Source organism: Oryzias melastigma, linkage group LG10 (genome assembly GCF_002922805.2).
Source record: "Oryzias melastigma strain HK-1 linkage group LG10, ASM292280v2, whole genome shotgun sequence".
Classification (NCBI taxonomy): Eukaryota; Metazoa; Chordata; class Actinopteri; order Beloniformes; family Adrianichthyidae; genus Oryzias; species Oryzias melastigma.
Window position 1 is genome coordinate 14,064,921 of NC_050521.1, and position 13,570 is coordinate 14,078,490.

A 13,570-nucleotide genomic window follows, 5' to 3' on the forward strand; every position below is an offset into this window, starting at 1 on the left:
ATGGATGCAGTGAATGAAGACATGAAGGTGGCTGGTGTTAGAGTGGAGGATGCTGAAGACAGGCTTAGATGGAGGAAACGGATTCGCTATGGCGACCCCTGAAGGGAAAAGCCGAAAGGAGAAGAAGAAGAAGTTCACTAAACTCAAGGTTAAATTCTGCACAGTATCCAGGGGGGCGGTAGATATTTATAAATATGGTTTCGAGTGAGGCCTTCAGCTGTAGGGCTACATATTCAAAACATGGAAAGTTTCCAAAAGATAACTTTTTACACTGAAATATTTAATTGAACAAAACTGCAACCCCTCCCCCCCCCACCCTTTCTGCTTGTTCTTTCCTCACTGTTAACACCATTTATCTCAGTGATAAAATCATTAATTAAAAATGTTTTTCCTGCTAAAGACCTGACATTTAAAAGTGCTAACTTGAGAGGTCTAGGAGTAATAATATTTTCATTTAACTTCTGTTTCTGGAAATGCGCAGAGGAAATGTTTACCTCTTTTAAAGTCCTTTGTTTGCGTTTTGGCCAGATTACATTCCTCCTGTTAGTGATAAATACAGAAACGGTGTGTGTTTCTAGAGAACACATCTCAGTCTTGGCATGATGCAGGAAGTAAAAAAACATTGAAGGAGAACAGTTTAACTCCTGATTTATTTAAACGGAGTCCATTTTTAAAAAAAAAAGATGTTTGCGTTCCCAGAAAATGTGAAAGTTGTTGATGAAATTAATTCCTGTTTCACCACATGTCGCAGAAACCCACCTGTTCAGTGCCAACAGCCTGCTGAATCTCTCTTCTGCTCCTCTCTTTGCTGCTAAATCCTTTCAAAATGTGGACTTTTGCTGTTTGAAAGAACTTTTAGAGAATGGCTCTGAAATGCTCCAGTGTTGTCCATCTGCCCTGTTTCCAGACAAACTCATTTTTGGACGTGGAGTAGAAATGAAGCTGGGACCTTTCTGGCTGAAGCAGAGCGGGATTATGGCTGGAACGGCGTCTCTTTCCCAGGATTCCTTACTGAAAGAAGTGTCCAGGAAAATGAATGCTGGGATGAGCAAACAAAGAGGTAACTGCTCTTCTTCCTTTCTGACCTCCTTTCATGGAGGTTTAGTTCCTTCATCCAAATTGGGTTTGGTGGACATAATAGAATCTGGAGTGTGGACTTGGGGATCTTCTATGGGGTTCAGAACCAGCAAACTTCCAATCTGAACAGTAGGAACCGACTGAAATCTAACATTAGAAAACTTCCCCACTTCAACTAGCGTAGCTTGTTAGCTAAACAGCAAGAAACAGACAGATTTGAGCCTCTCCAAAACAGAAACTAGAGCTTCCTGCTCTCATGGACGCTCACTTTAACGGATGACATTGAACTGCTCTTCAAACATTGTGTTTGCTTCTGGTTCTTATTTCAACTTTACATCTGAAACACTCTAAAAATGGCTGCGCCCTCTAGTGGCGATCTCCAAAAACCCCTCAGTCCAATCTTCAGAACAGAACCAGTTCCAGAATGGATCTCACACTTACAGGATGGATCAGAACAATCTGGAATTGGAAGATTTCATTAAAACATTGGTTCTAAGGCGTTTCTATTGGACAAGTTCCAGGATTTTCCTCCAGAGTGGACCCGCCCCATCATCGATTAGCGCTCTCGCTTCCGTCATTTGATATTTTCTGACATTTTGGAGATTTCATTGACGTCCTGATCTTCAAAAATGTACCAGAGATATTTATTCTAATGGACACGCCCACATTTCATTTCATCATCGGAATCTTCCAAAGGTATGTGTGGTTTAGTTCTTACCTGCTGTTTCTTTCCTTCCAGGCCGCCGATCCACAACTCTACCAACTTCTGGCCGCCGTGCCAGGACTTTGGATCTTTCTTTGGAGACGTACCTCTTTTTACTCTTTACTTTTTGAAAATTTTAATTTAAATCTATTTTCTGCATCAGTCTTGCACAAATTGAACCACAGTAATGATTTTCCATGTTTATTTTCCCCTGAATCATACGTTTCCCTTCCTTCTCCTGGTTTCTGGTGGATCCTGATCCAATACGTTCCTCCTCATCTGTGCTAAAGTCTCCTTCAATCCCATTTGTGTCAGACTAAAGTGGAGTCCCAGCATCAGGCTTTAGTGTTTCTCTCATAGTTCTTGGAGCATTGAGGTGGGTGCGGGAGAGTCCAGTCTAGTCAGGATCGGATCTTCAGGAAAGTGTTGCTCCTGAATGACCCTGATGGAGACCTGGAGGTCTGTAGTTTGAAGGCTGTTCTCTGACCAGAAGCTGCTCACAGGACTAGCAAAAGTTGTTGTTGGTCTGGAGCCGAATCAGTGAAGGACTTGTTGGTTTGTGAAAGGATGACTCTGTGGTTTGGAGCTCTAACGCTGAGAGAATCTGTCCTTTTTCTGCATCTTCTTGCTCATCTTAACAGCATTGTTGGGCTTCTCCATTGTGACTGGATGTGATTCTTATCCAGGTTAAGCTGGTAAGAGGCATGTTCATGTCTTTGTGTTTGTGCTGGTCTTTCCAGCTGTGCTTGTTCCTTTGTTCCTGTGCTGGTTTGTCAAATCCAGATTTCTGGGATGCTCCAGTCTGGTTAAGGCTCTTTGAAAAGGATTTAGTTGGGATAAAAATGCTTTTGGTTTGGTCTGGTTCTGCTTTTCTTGGATTTTGACAGACAGCTTTCAGTTTGGAACCTTTTGACACTAAGATGCAGTTCTGAAAACAGCCAGCAGGTGTCTCCCTTCTCCCTCCTGCTTCAATGCAGTGTTGTTTCAGCAGCTGCATCAAAGTGATTCTCTGTCATTCCTCACTGACATCCACTCTGTTCATTCATGTCCTCTGGAGAAAACAGCCTTTATGCTCAGAAAGTTTCTGCTGCTTTCAGACTTTCTAGTTGTGAGTGTGTCACATCAGTTGTTGTGTTGTGATGTTGTTGTGCTCTAGTCTGGACATTCACGGCAACATTTCATGTTCATGTAAAACCTTTAGTTTCTCCTTGATAGAATCAAGTGGTTTAGAATCAAAGCACAGACATGAAGGTTTGTTTCTCTGGAACAATCTTTAGATCTTCTTCATCTTCACAGTCACAGTTGCTGACGTTTTCCCGCTCTTTCTCTTCTTTGTCTGAGTTCCTGTCCAGCAAGGGGCAGCACTTCTTCATTCCTGCAGAATCTAACACACCCTGTTACTAAGGTACAAAGACGTCCTTCAGGAATGTGGTTCTGCTGCAGAGAAAAAGTCCCAAAGATCATCTGAAGATCCACATTCTTTCAGTCAGAAAGCAGTCAGAGCTGCTCTCGGGATGAGCTTTGGTTCTCTCTCTGTTCAAAGGGGATGGAAGCCTGTGAGGCCAAAATGCTGAATTGAGGGGGGGTCTGGGAACAACGTGTCAAACTAAAGTGTTTTTCTGTTCCTTCACATCTTCCTTCACTGTTGGAATCTGTCAGAGTTTTCTCTGAACCAGAACAAAAAGAATGGAGACGAAGACAATTTTAGCACCAAAAGTCTTTGAAACCAAGAGAAGAAACAACAGAACAACAACAAGTGTGAAGCTGTGCTGTTGTTAGTCTGTTTGTACATGGAGCAGAAACATGAGAGCATGCAGTGGGGAGGGGGGTGAGGGGACCACACTGGACCAGATCCTGGTGGGGGGTGGTGGTTATTATAGTCACCTGACTTCTAAAACACTTGAGGAGGAGATAGAGGGCAGTTTCTTCAGCTGCCCCTGTTATCGGCCTCATCTTATAGTTAAGCCTGTTTTGCCTGGTGTTGCCCTTCCCGTAAACTAGCTTTGGGTTGTACTAGGGCTGGGCGATATATCGATATAATCAATTCATTCTAATTTTATGTTTTAGATGATTTGTTTTTTGAAAATTGAGATTTTATTTTCTCCGTACTCTGCCCTCTTGGGCTTCTGTAGTCCAGCGTAAAGTCAGCTTCTGCAAAGTGCAGACATAAAAGCTGCAGGTAGCAGAGGAGATACGTCAGTGAAGCAGAGACAGAGGAAAAAAGCTTGTTCCAAAACAAAAAAACAAAAAAAAACGACCCTACCCCACCCACCACCCCCTTTAGCTACTTGTCTCTGTGTGTGTAGCGGTTAGCTTTGGCTGATGCAGCAGCGGGACATGCAGTCATTTTAAAACAGAACCAGACAGAACTGGAGGATAAAACTGCTGATCAACAGCAGCAACAGAACCTTTAATTGTTGATATGAAGACAGCACTGTTGTTACACACTGACGGTAACATAATGCTACAATATTAGCTGCTAATGCTAATGCACTACCACTGTCCCGTGTGTTATCTATAAATGTAAACAGATCGGTTCAAAATCGGTCGTTTTCACTGAGCGGACTTTAAGACGCACAATAACAACAACATGAATTCAGAAGACATTTATAAAAACTGTATTTTATAAATGTAATAACAGAGATGAATCCACTTTGTACTAACTTTATTGGTATTCTGTAGCATTACAGAGCTGTATCTTTACTGTCTGTGATATCATGGCAAATATTCAATACATTGAAATGTTTTTAGTTATTTTAGTTCTGATTAATAAAAAATAGAATCCTCTGGAGAAAGAATTAAGAAAAGAGCATTTCTGTCAATCTTCCCTCCTTTTGCCAAACCTGTTCTGGCTCACTCTGCATGTTGTGAGTTTAGTTAGAAGACAGTAAAACATGTTCATACTATTTATTAATTGATTGTATGCTATTTTGTTTTCTTAAAGAAATATAGAAAATACTAAATGTCCTCATCAGGTTCAGACTATAGCTGACGGACCGCTCTCTTTTTAGGGTGTAAATGAGTCTTTTTAGCTGCTAAAGAGAAGAAAAAACTCAATTGTGATAGAAAATTAAACTCAGTAGAAATATTCATAAAAAACCAGAGAGCAAAGATTGATCACAGATTTAAGAAGTTACTTAGGAAAAAGTGTTTTCATCTGAGTTGTTTTTATGTTGTAACTTCCTCTCTGTTTGTGTTCAACATCATATTTTTAAATGAACACTCATGTAAATGTCTTAGTAAAATAATGTAATAATTTGACCAGTAAAAAATAATGTTAAGATTTTTTTTATTCGGTCAAAAACTAGATTTTGGTCACTAAGGTTGTAACTTCAAACTTGGAGCATCAAACCACAAACAGCAGCATATGTTTGAAGGCTGTTGCTACAGAAAGCCGGGTCTGTGTGTTCTGCCGAATGATTATTTTATTTTTCTTTATAGGATGCTTAAGCTAGCAGTAGCTCACAAAACACCTGCTGCTTTGTTCTATAGACATTTTTACAGCTTGTATTTAGTTGCACTTTGTCTTTGAGATAATTTCCAAAAGACATACCAAAATAAAATAGTTTTTGTTAAAAAAAAATTGTCATTTGTAACCTTTGTTAAACAAAATTAAAGAAGGGAGGAAAAAATGGATTTAAATTGAAAATCAAATTTGGAAAGAAAAAAATTGAGATTTTGGTCGTATCGCCCAGCTCTAGGTCATACCCTGACATTTGGACTTTGGTTTTGTTTAACTTGTGTTGTGATTTGGTTTTGGGTTAAGCTGTTTGTGTTGTGATTCTGTCATTACCTTATTGCTGAAAAGCCTGAGTTTCTGAGTTCGTTAGTTATTAATCGTATCATTATTCTCCCCTTCTTTTTGGCTGCTTGCGTCGTGTTTCCCTTGTGTTAGGTTCTGTTTAAGTCTTTTGTAATAAACGATAATAATCTTATTTGATCCCTCCTGGTTTCTTTTTTCTATTTGTTGCACCTTTTCCCCAGTGGGGCGTAACACTGATGTGTTTGATCATTTAGAGTTGATTTCTCCTCATATTCTTTCTGAAATTGTCAAATCGCTCAAACCCACAAACTGCAGTCTTGATGTGATTCCTGCTAAAATTCTGAAGGAAGCTTTTGATGCTGTAGAACCAGGTCTACTGAACTTTATCAACACTTCCTTAAGCTCTGGAGTGGTTCCATCTGCTTTTAAACATGCTGTGGTTCAGCCTCTTCTTAAAAAACCTCATCTGGACACCTGTTTTATCTCATTTCAGACCGGTTTCTCATTTATCTCTTTTATCTAAGTTATTAGAGAAAGTTGTTTTTAAGCAGCTGCAGTCGTTTTTAGAACACAATGTTATTTTTGAAAAGTTTCAGTCAGGTTTTAGATCTTGACACAGCACAGAATCCACCCTTCTGAAGGTCCATAATGACATTGCCGCATGTGTTGATGCCAAACAGCCTGTGGTTCTGGTGCTATTGGACCTGACAGCAGCCTTTGACACGGTGGACAATGCAGTCCTCCTGTCTCGACTAGAACACCACATTGGTATTCACAGGAAGAAGTGTTTCTGTTTGAATTGGTGAGGTCTCCTCCTCTGTCGCTCCTCTCTCCTGTGGGGAACCTCAAGGCTTTATTCTTGGTCCTGCCCTTTTTTCTTTATATCTGCTGCCTCTTGGTTCCATCAGTGCACGGCATGACATCTCATTCCATTGCAATGCTGATGATATGCAGATATATTTGCCCCTCAGTTCAGGATAAACAACCTCACAAAACGTTTTAACAGATTGTCTCAAGAACGTAAAAGAGGTGGCTGCTGTTAGAAATCTGGGAGTTATTGGAGATTAATCGGAGATCATTTGTTCCTGTGTGTTTTTTCTGAACACAAATTACTTACAGACAGCAGACGTGTTACATTTTGATAGTTAAACTGTAGTTAATGAAGAACTTTAGTGTTTCCTGTGTGTTTGTGTTAGCTCCTCCCTGTAGTCAGAAACCTGAAAGAGTCTCTGCTTTACAAGATAAGACTTGACTATGTGTTTGTTCTTTAGTGACCAAGCTCGGAATCTTCGGGACTTTTTAGGTGAAACGCAGAAGATTGAAAGAAGAACAGAATGTGAATCAGATTACAGGTAAAGGAACACCCATCCAGGGGGCGGAGCTCTGTTCAGTTGTTCTTGAATCAGGAAATGAGGAAGTGGAGAGTTTTCCTCCATGTCAGAGCAGACGGAGCTCCAACTTTCTTCTTCTTCACAGTGAGTCTTTGTGTTTTCTGTTGTTTTCTCCATTATGATGTAGGCAATGACGGGTCTGTGATCTCACCTGTGAGGAAGAGGAGCAGCAGAGGAAGACGCAGCTTTGTCTTCAACTTGTTTTTGAGTTTCAGTGTCAGTGGATGAAGATGAAGGGAGTTCATCAGTCACGCAGATCAACAATCTGTCAGTCTGACAGCTTGAAGCTCCGCCCCTCCTCTCAGCTGCTGTCAGCTTTCTTCTTGAACCTGTGCTCCGTCTTTATTTCAGGAAATCTCCCATTTCTGTTTGTCAGCTTCTCTCTGTGTGGAGCTTCTTCTCAGCTCTGCTCTCAGCAGCTTCATCAGTAATGTAGAGCTCTCTTCAACAAATCACTGAATCAGAGTCCAGAGCTGCTCAGCCTGCAGCCCTCTGCTGGTTTCTGCATCTCACTTTCTTTCTGTTCAGCTCATTCTTTGATTGGTGTCTGTTGTTCTTGATGGGCTTCATGCTTTCTGAATAGTTGAGTTGTTTCTTTGTCAAAGTGACTGAATGAGTGAAATGTTGCTCCATCATGGAGTGTTTGCTGCTGCAGCTCCATGTCTCCATCTGGTGGAGGGAGAGCAGAAGTGATGTTCAGGAGCTGATGTTCAGCAGCTTCCTCTGTCCCACACTGCTGTCTGACTGCATTCACCTGAACCTGAGAGGAAACACAAGAGAAGAGCCCATCAGTGGAGGAGCAGCTGATGTGTGTGTGATGATGATGAGAGTTTCCTCTGCAGGTGAAGGTTGGAAGAAGGTGTGTGTGAGCTGATCCTCAGTCCAGCAGCATGGATCAGTGGGAGGACACACAGGAGGGAGCCCATCCCTCTTCAAAAAGGAGAGATGGTAACCATGACAACCAGAGAAAAGCTCAGAGGTGAGATGAACATCTCCAACTGTCCAGGACTCTCTCAATGTCAGAGCTCAGCACTCATACCAGCAACCTTCAGTCTTTACAGGAACCAACCTGGATCTGGATCTGGATCTGGACCTGAATCTGAATCTGAATCTGAATCTGAATCTGAATCTGAATCTGAATCTGGACCTGAAACTGAACCTGAACCTCCAGACTTCAAAGACATCAGTTCAGCAGTGGATCAGTAAGTGTTTTTCAGGTAGTTTGTATGAATTCAACAGAATATTTGATGATCTAGAGGTTTTTCAAACCAAACTGTCAGCAGACAAATATCAAAGATGGAGAATTCATCGATTCTCATCAGAAAATGTCTCTCTTTTTCATATATTTTACTTCTCTACTATTTCTCTTTCCCTCAGACTGACCCAGAACTTCTCCCAGTCTTACATATTGTTGACTACCATAACCATGTCCAGCTGTGGAGTTCAGTTCAGTTTGATGAATATTTTAAAGTAACAGTACAGAATACATGGTAAATGGAGTATATATAGTACTCATACAGTACTTTAGTTCTGTCTTAGAAGGTCCATTCACACATCCTCTGATCAGGAGTCGATCGTCCAACCGCTGCACCACAGCCGCTCCAAATGTTCAGACTTTTCTTGTTTCTTCAGTCATTCTGCTTTTCTGATCATCTCTGCTTCCTTTTAGTCAGACGCTCATTCCAGTAGACGTCAGTCCTCTGGAGGTTCTTTGTTCAATAAATCTAGTTTGTCTTGAGATCCACAAACCTTATGATGATCTCTGGTTTATTAGACTCTCTTCTCCTGGGGAGGGGGGGATGTCTCTGTTATTTACCTCCAGAGAAATCCCTTTAGACTGGAACAAAGCCTGCAGCTGTTGGTCTGCAGAATTTCTGTTCAAAGATGAAGCTGCTTTAGGTCGTGGGTCCTTCTTTACAAGTGATGACGGCAGATTGGAGTGGCGTCCACTGTTATGGTCTCTGTACCGGTCCGTTGTGGTGAAGAGAGAGCTGAGACAGAAAATAAAGCTCTCAGTTAACCAGAGAATTATAATCAATATTTATATAGAAATTAGTATTTTTATTTAATATTTGTTTACTTTGATCAAAATAAAAATAAAGCAGCAAATATCAAAACATTTGGCTAAATCTGATCAAAGTTTCAGCTGTTTTTAATTTTGCTGAGCTTTTACATTTCGGTGCCTCATTGATGACGAGTTAATGAGCTGTTCTCTTGGGAAAATGATCTGGAAAAAATGTATACTCGTTCCTCACGTCCATAAAAAACAGATCATAGAGAACGAGGACAAAAACCCGGTTCTGTAGTTCTGCTTAGATCATTAGTGTGAGAGACATCAATTATTAGTGGAAATATGATGAAGAAAGATTAAAAAAGAAACATGTCAACTAGTTTCAGCATCAACATCAATGTTACACTAAGAACAGCTGAAGTTATAAAGTGTTCAAACACAAAGATCAAACACAGAAGATCTCTGCACATCCAACACCTTTCCAGACAGGAGAAGTCCAAAGAGTTTAGCTGTAAACAAAGTAAAGATCAACATCATCATGTGTGTCTTCGGGATCTTTCTGGTTCAGGTTCTGCTGGAGCTCCTCATTTCCAGCTAATTCATGTTCTGATTGATTCATAACTTAGTGGAACAAAAACACACATCAGTGCATAAATGTTGTAACATCTGTGTGTGAGAGTCATGACGTTTATGTTCTGGACCATCAAATGTCCATATCTGCTCTAGAACAGCGTTCTGTGTTCCACAGTTCTACTGTCAGGAGAACCGGTTCCAAATGGAGCGTTCCTCATAAACACAGATGTTTGCTGTTATTCAGACTAAACAGAACCGTCTGTGTTCATGTCAAAGTCCATCAGCTGTTCATGAAGAAGCAGATCCTCCAACACTCTGATGTTTCTGTGTTTGCAGAGGTCAACAGGTCACACAGAGAGTCCCGTCTGCAGCATCCAGCTGTGGATCCATGAAGAGTGACCGGTCCAAAGATGGTCCTCCTGACTTCAGAACTGAACCAGGACCCTCAGACTTACAGTAAGAACCAGTTTCTAGTGAACAAAGCAGAGTTCAGCTCTCTGGACATCAGAAATGATCTCAAGTCTGACATATTTTCTGTTTGGATCCAAATGAGATCTTCTTCAATCTGTTTCTCCTTAGTGTCCACAGAGAGAAGAAGAGGAGCGGACCCCAGTCTGCAGAAAGACCCAGAGCTGGTGAGTCAGAGCCTGATCATCTGCTGATGGATTCTTCTGGAAACATCTGCTGTGGTTGTGTTGAACACTCATGAAGGAACTTATTTCTCTGCTCTTTCAGCAGATGTTGGTCTGCAGGAGATTTTTGGAGAACATCAGATCAGTCTGAGGAGCAGAAGTGAACATGTGGCTGAAGGAACTGAAGATGCAGGAAGAGAAACGCTCCTCAATGAGGTCTACACTGAGCTCTACATCACAGAGGAACTGAGACGAGAGGCTAACACCCAACATGAGGTGATGCAGCTGGAGACAACCACCAAGACCAACAAGCTCCATGACACTGCAATCAAGAACCCAGACATCTTCAAAGTCTTCCCTGACCAACACAGATCCATCAGAGTGGTTCTGACCAGCGGAGTTGCTGGAGCTGGAAAAAGCTTCTCAGTGCAGAAGTTCAGTCTGGACTGGGCCGAGGGTTTGGAGAACCAAGACATCAGTGCTGTGGTTCCTCTTTCCTTCAGGGAGATGAACTTGATCAGACGTGAGCAGCACAGTCTTCTCACTCTGATCCAGCTTTTCCATCCAACACTCCAGAAGATCCCAGCAGAACAGCTGTCTGACTGCAAACTTCTGTTCATCTTTGATGGTCTGGATGAAAGCAGATTTTCTCTGGACTTCTACAACAGTCAGGTGGTGTCTGATGTCACCCAGAAGTCCTCAGTCAACGTGCTGCTCACTAACCTCATCCAGGGACGACTGCTTCCCTCAGCTCTGGTCTGGATCACTTCCAGACCTGCAGCAGCCAATCAGATCCCTCCTTCATGTGTGGACAGACTGACAGAAGTACGAGGCTTCAATGATGCTCAGAAGGAGGAGTACTTCAGGAGGAGATTCCCAGATGAAGAGCTCTCCAGCAGAATCATCTCCCACATCAAGTGCTCCATGTCCCTCTACATCATGTGTGAAGTTCCAGTCTTCTGCTGGGTCACTGCTGTGGTTCTGGAGAACATACTGACCACAGAGCAGAGAAGAGAGCTACCCACCACCCTGACTGACATGTACTCACACTTCCTGATGGTCCAGACAAAGAAGAAGAAGAACAAGTACCAGCAGGAACATCAGACAAATCTGCAAGAGCTGACAGAGACTGACAGGGAAGTTCTTCTGAAGCTGGGGAGGCTGGCATTTGAACATCTGGAGAAAGGAAACATCATGTTCTACCAAGAAGACCTGCAGCAGTGTGGTCTGGATGTCACAGAGGCCTCAGTGTACTCTGGAGTTTGTACTGAGATCTTCAGAAGAGAGTGTGAGATCTTCCAGAAACCGGTCTACAGCTTTGTTCATCTGAGCGTTCAGGAGTTTCTGGCTGCAGTCTACATGTTCCACTGTTATTTCAACAGGAAGGTAGAGGTCATTGAGAAATTCCTGAAGAAGAAAAACATGAAGAACCTATCCCTGGATGAGTTTCTGAGTAGAGTCATGAAGAAATCCCTGCAAAGTCAAACTGGACACCTGGACCTGCTTGTTCGCTTCCTTCATGGTCTCTCTGTGGAGTCCAACCAGAGACTCCTAGGAGGTCTGCTGGGTCAGACAGAGAAGAATCCAAGAACCATCCAGAGAGCCATCAACAACCTGAAGAAGATCAACAGTGAAGGAATCTCTCCTGACAGAAGCATCAACATCAGAGGAGTCTCTCCTGACAGAAGCATCAACATCTATCACTGTCTGATGGAGATGAAGGATCTCTCAGTTCCTCAGGAGATCCAAGAGTTTCTGGAGTCAGAGAACGAATCAGAGAAGGAACTCTCAGAGATCCACTGCTCAGCTCTGGCCTACACTCTGCAGATGTCAGAGGAGGTTCTGGATCATCTGGACCTGGACCAGTACAACACATCAGATGAGGGTAAAAAGAGACTCATCCCAGCTGTGAGGAACTGCAGAAAGTTCATGTGAGTCCAGAAGTGATTGTGATGATAAATCAGATCAGTGTTCAGATCTTCAACATTCATCTTCTAGCATTTGTGGTCACACATTTCCATCTAACACCACCATTAGAAGAATAAACACAAAGAAGCATTTAGATTTGATTTCTGGAATAAAGGTTAAACTCTCCAGACCTTCCTGATTCTGTCAAAAAGTTAACTGTCCCTAAACCTTCTCACTGATGGCTCCACTCAGAGCTGCAGCTAGAGACTACTTTAGTGATCATCTATCCATCCATCCATTTTCTTGACCGCTGTGTCCCTTTCGGGGTCGCGGGGGTGCCGGAGCCTATCCCGGCTACTGAAGGGCGAAGGCGGGGTACACCCTGGACAGGTCGCCAGTCTGTCACAGGGCCTCAATCACACACACATTCAATCTCACATTCACAACTAGGGGCAATTTAGAGTCACCAATTAACCTATGAAACATGTTTTTGGACGGTGGGAGGAAGCCGGAGTCCCCGGTGAAAACCCACGCATGCACGGGGAGAACATGCAAACTCCACACAGAAAGGTCCCAGCCGGGATTCGAACCGGGGCCTTCTCGCTGTGAGGCAAGAGCGCTAACCACTGCGCCACCGTGCAGTCCCATGATCATCTATTCTGTTCAGTTTTTCATTTAGACTTCTGTCTAATCAGATTACAAGGAATGTCCATTTTGTGAAATATTCTTGGATGACAAGAACATATCGATTTTTCCGATCAGTCTCATTGAGTGGTCCCATAATGTCTAGTGCAATACGCTCCATAGGGGCTCCCACCCTGACAGTTCCCATGGGAGCTTGTGGCGTCTTCTGGGGTCTGGCCCTGCATGCACAGCTGGTGCAGGTCTGGCACCACACAGCCACATCTTCCCTCATGTGGTACCAGTAGTACCTGCTTTGCAGCCTAGCCACTGTACGTTCAATGCCAAAATGTCCCCCAACTGGCCCCTCATGCATCTGACGAATTACATCAGGCTGTAGTTTGCGCGGCATGACTATCTGTGGGTAGAAATGGGTGTCATTTAGGCAGTAAAAACGTCGGACTAAGACACCATCTTTGAAGTACAACCTTTTCCACTGGCTCCAGTATGTCTTAGTGGCTGGGCTGTGTGGGGAAACGATGGTCCAGGAGGGGCGCTCAGTGTTGGCCTCAAACCACGCTCGAATCGGTGAAATATCTGGATCAGCAGCTTGGGCCTCACCTAGCTCCTTCATGGTCCAGCCATGAAACAGAGTAGTCTCGCTAGTGTTTGTGGCATAGATTGTTGCTTTCTGTTTCACCGTGTCTGTTTTTGTCTTTTCGTCTCTGCTTACCCCCACCGGACCCACAGTGGTGGTGGTTGTTGAGCCTATCTCTACCCCCACCAGACTCGACGACAGGGAACTGGAGTTAGAGTTTATATCACACTGAGTCGCCTTATGATTCATTTTTCCAGGCTGTGGGGAGCAGCCCTGTAGATTACAAGGACAAG

General features: G+C 43.0%; 2 protein-coding genes and 1 long non-coding RNA gene across 15 annotated transcripts in view; 2 read left to right on the plus strand and 1 right to left on the minus strand.

The window, feature by feature from the left end:
• Positions 1-13,570, minus strand: part of LOC112153685 (protocadherin gamma-C5) — a 529,198-nt gene that overhangs the window by 205,213 nt on the left and 310,415 nt on the right. The gene's annotated exons all lie outside the window — the stretch shown is intronic.
• Positions 6,919-8,044, plus strand: LOC118599238. The gene is made up of 3 exons (XR_004948530.1): positions 6,919-7,018; positions 7,777-7,913; positions 7,987-8,044. It is a non-coding gene; the product is annotated as an uncharacterized LOC118599238 (long non-coding RNA).
• On the plus strand, positions 8,060-12,100 carry LOC118599234 (protein NLRC3-like). Its single transcript, XM_036213917.1, has 5 exons — positions 8,060-8,136; positions 9,855-9,974; positions 10,098-10,153; positions 10,254-11,786; positions 11,820-12,100. Exons 2-5 carry the CDS (start codon positions 9,907-9,909, stop codon positions 12,083-12,085), a joined length of 1,923 nt encoding a protein of 640 aa, XP_036069810.1. The 5' UTR covers positions 8,060-8,136; positions 9,855-9,906; the 3' UTR covers positions 12,086-12,100.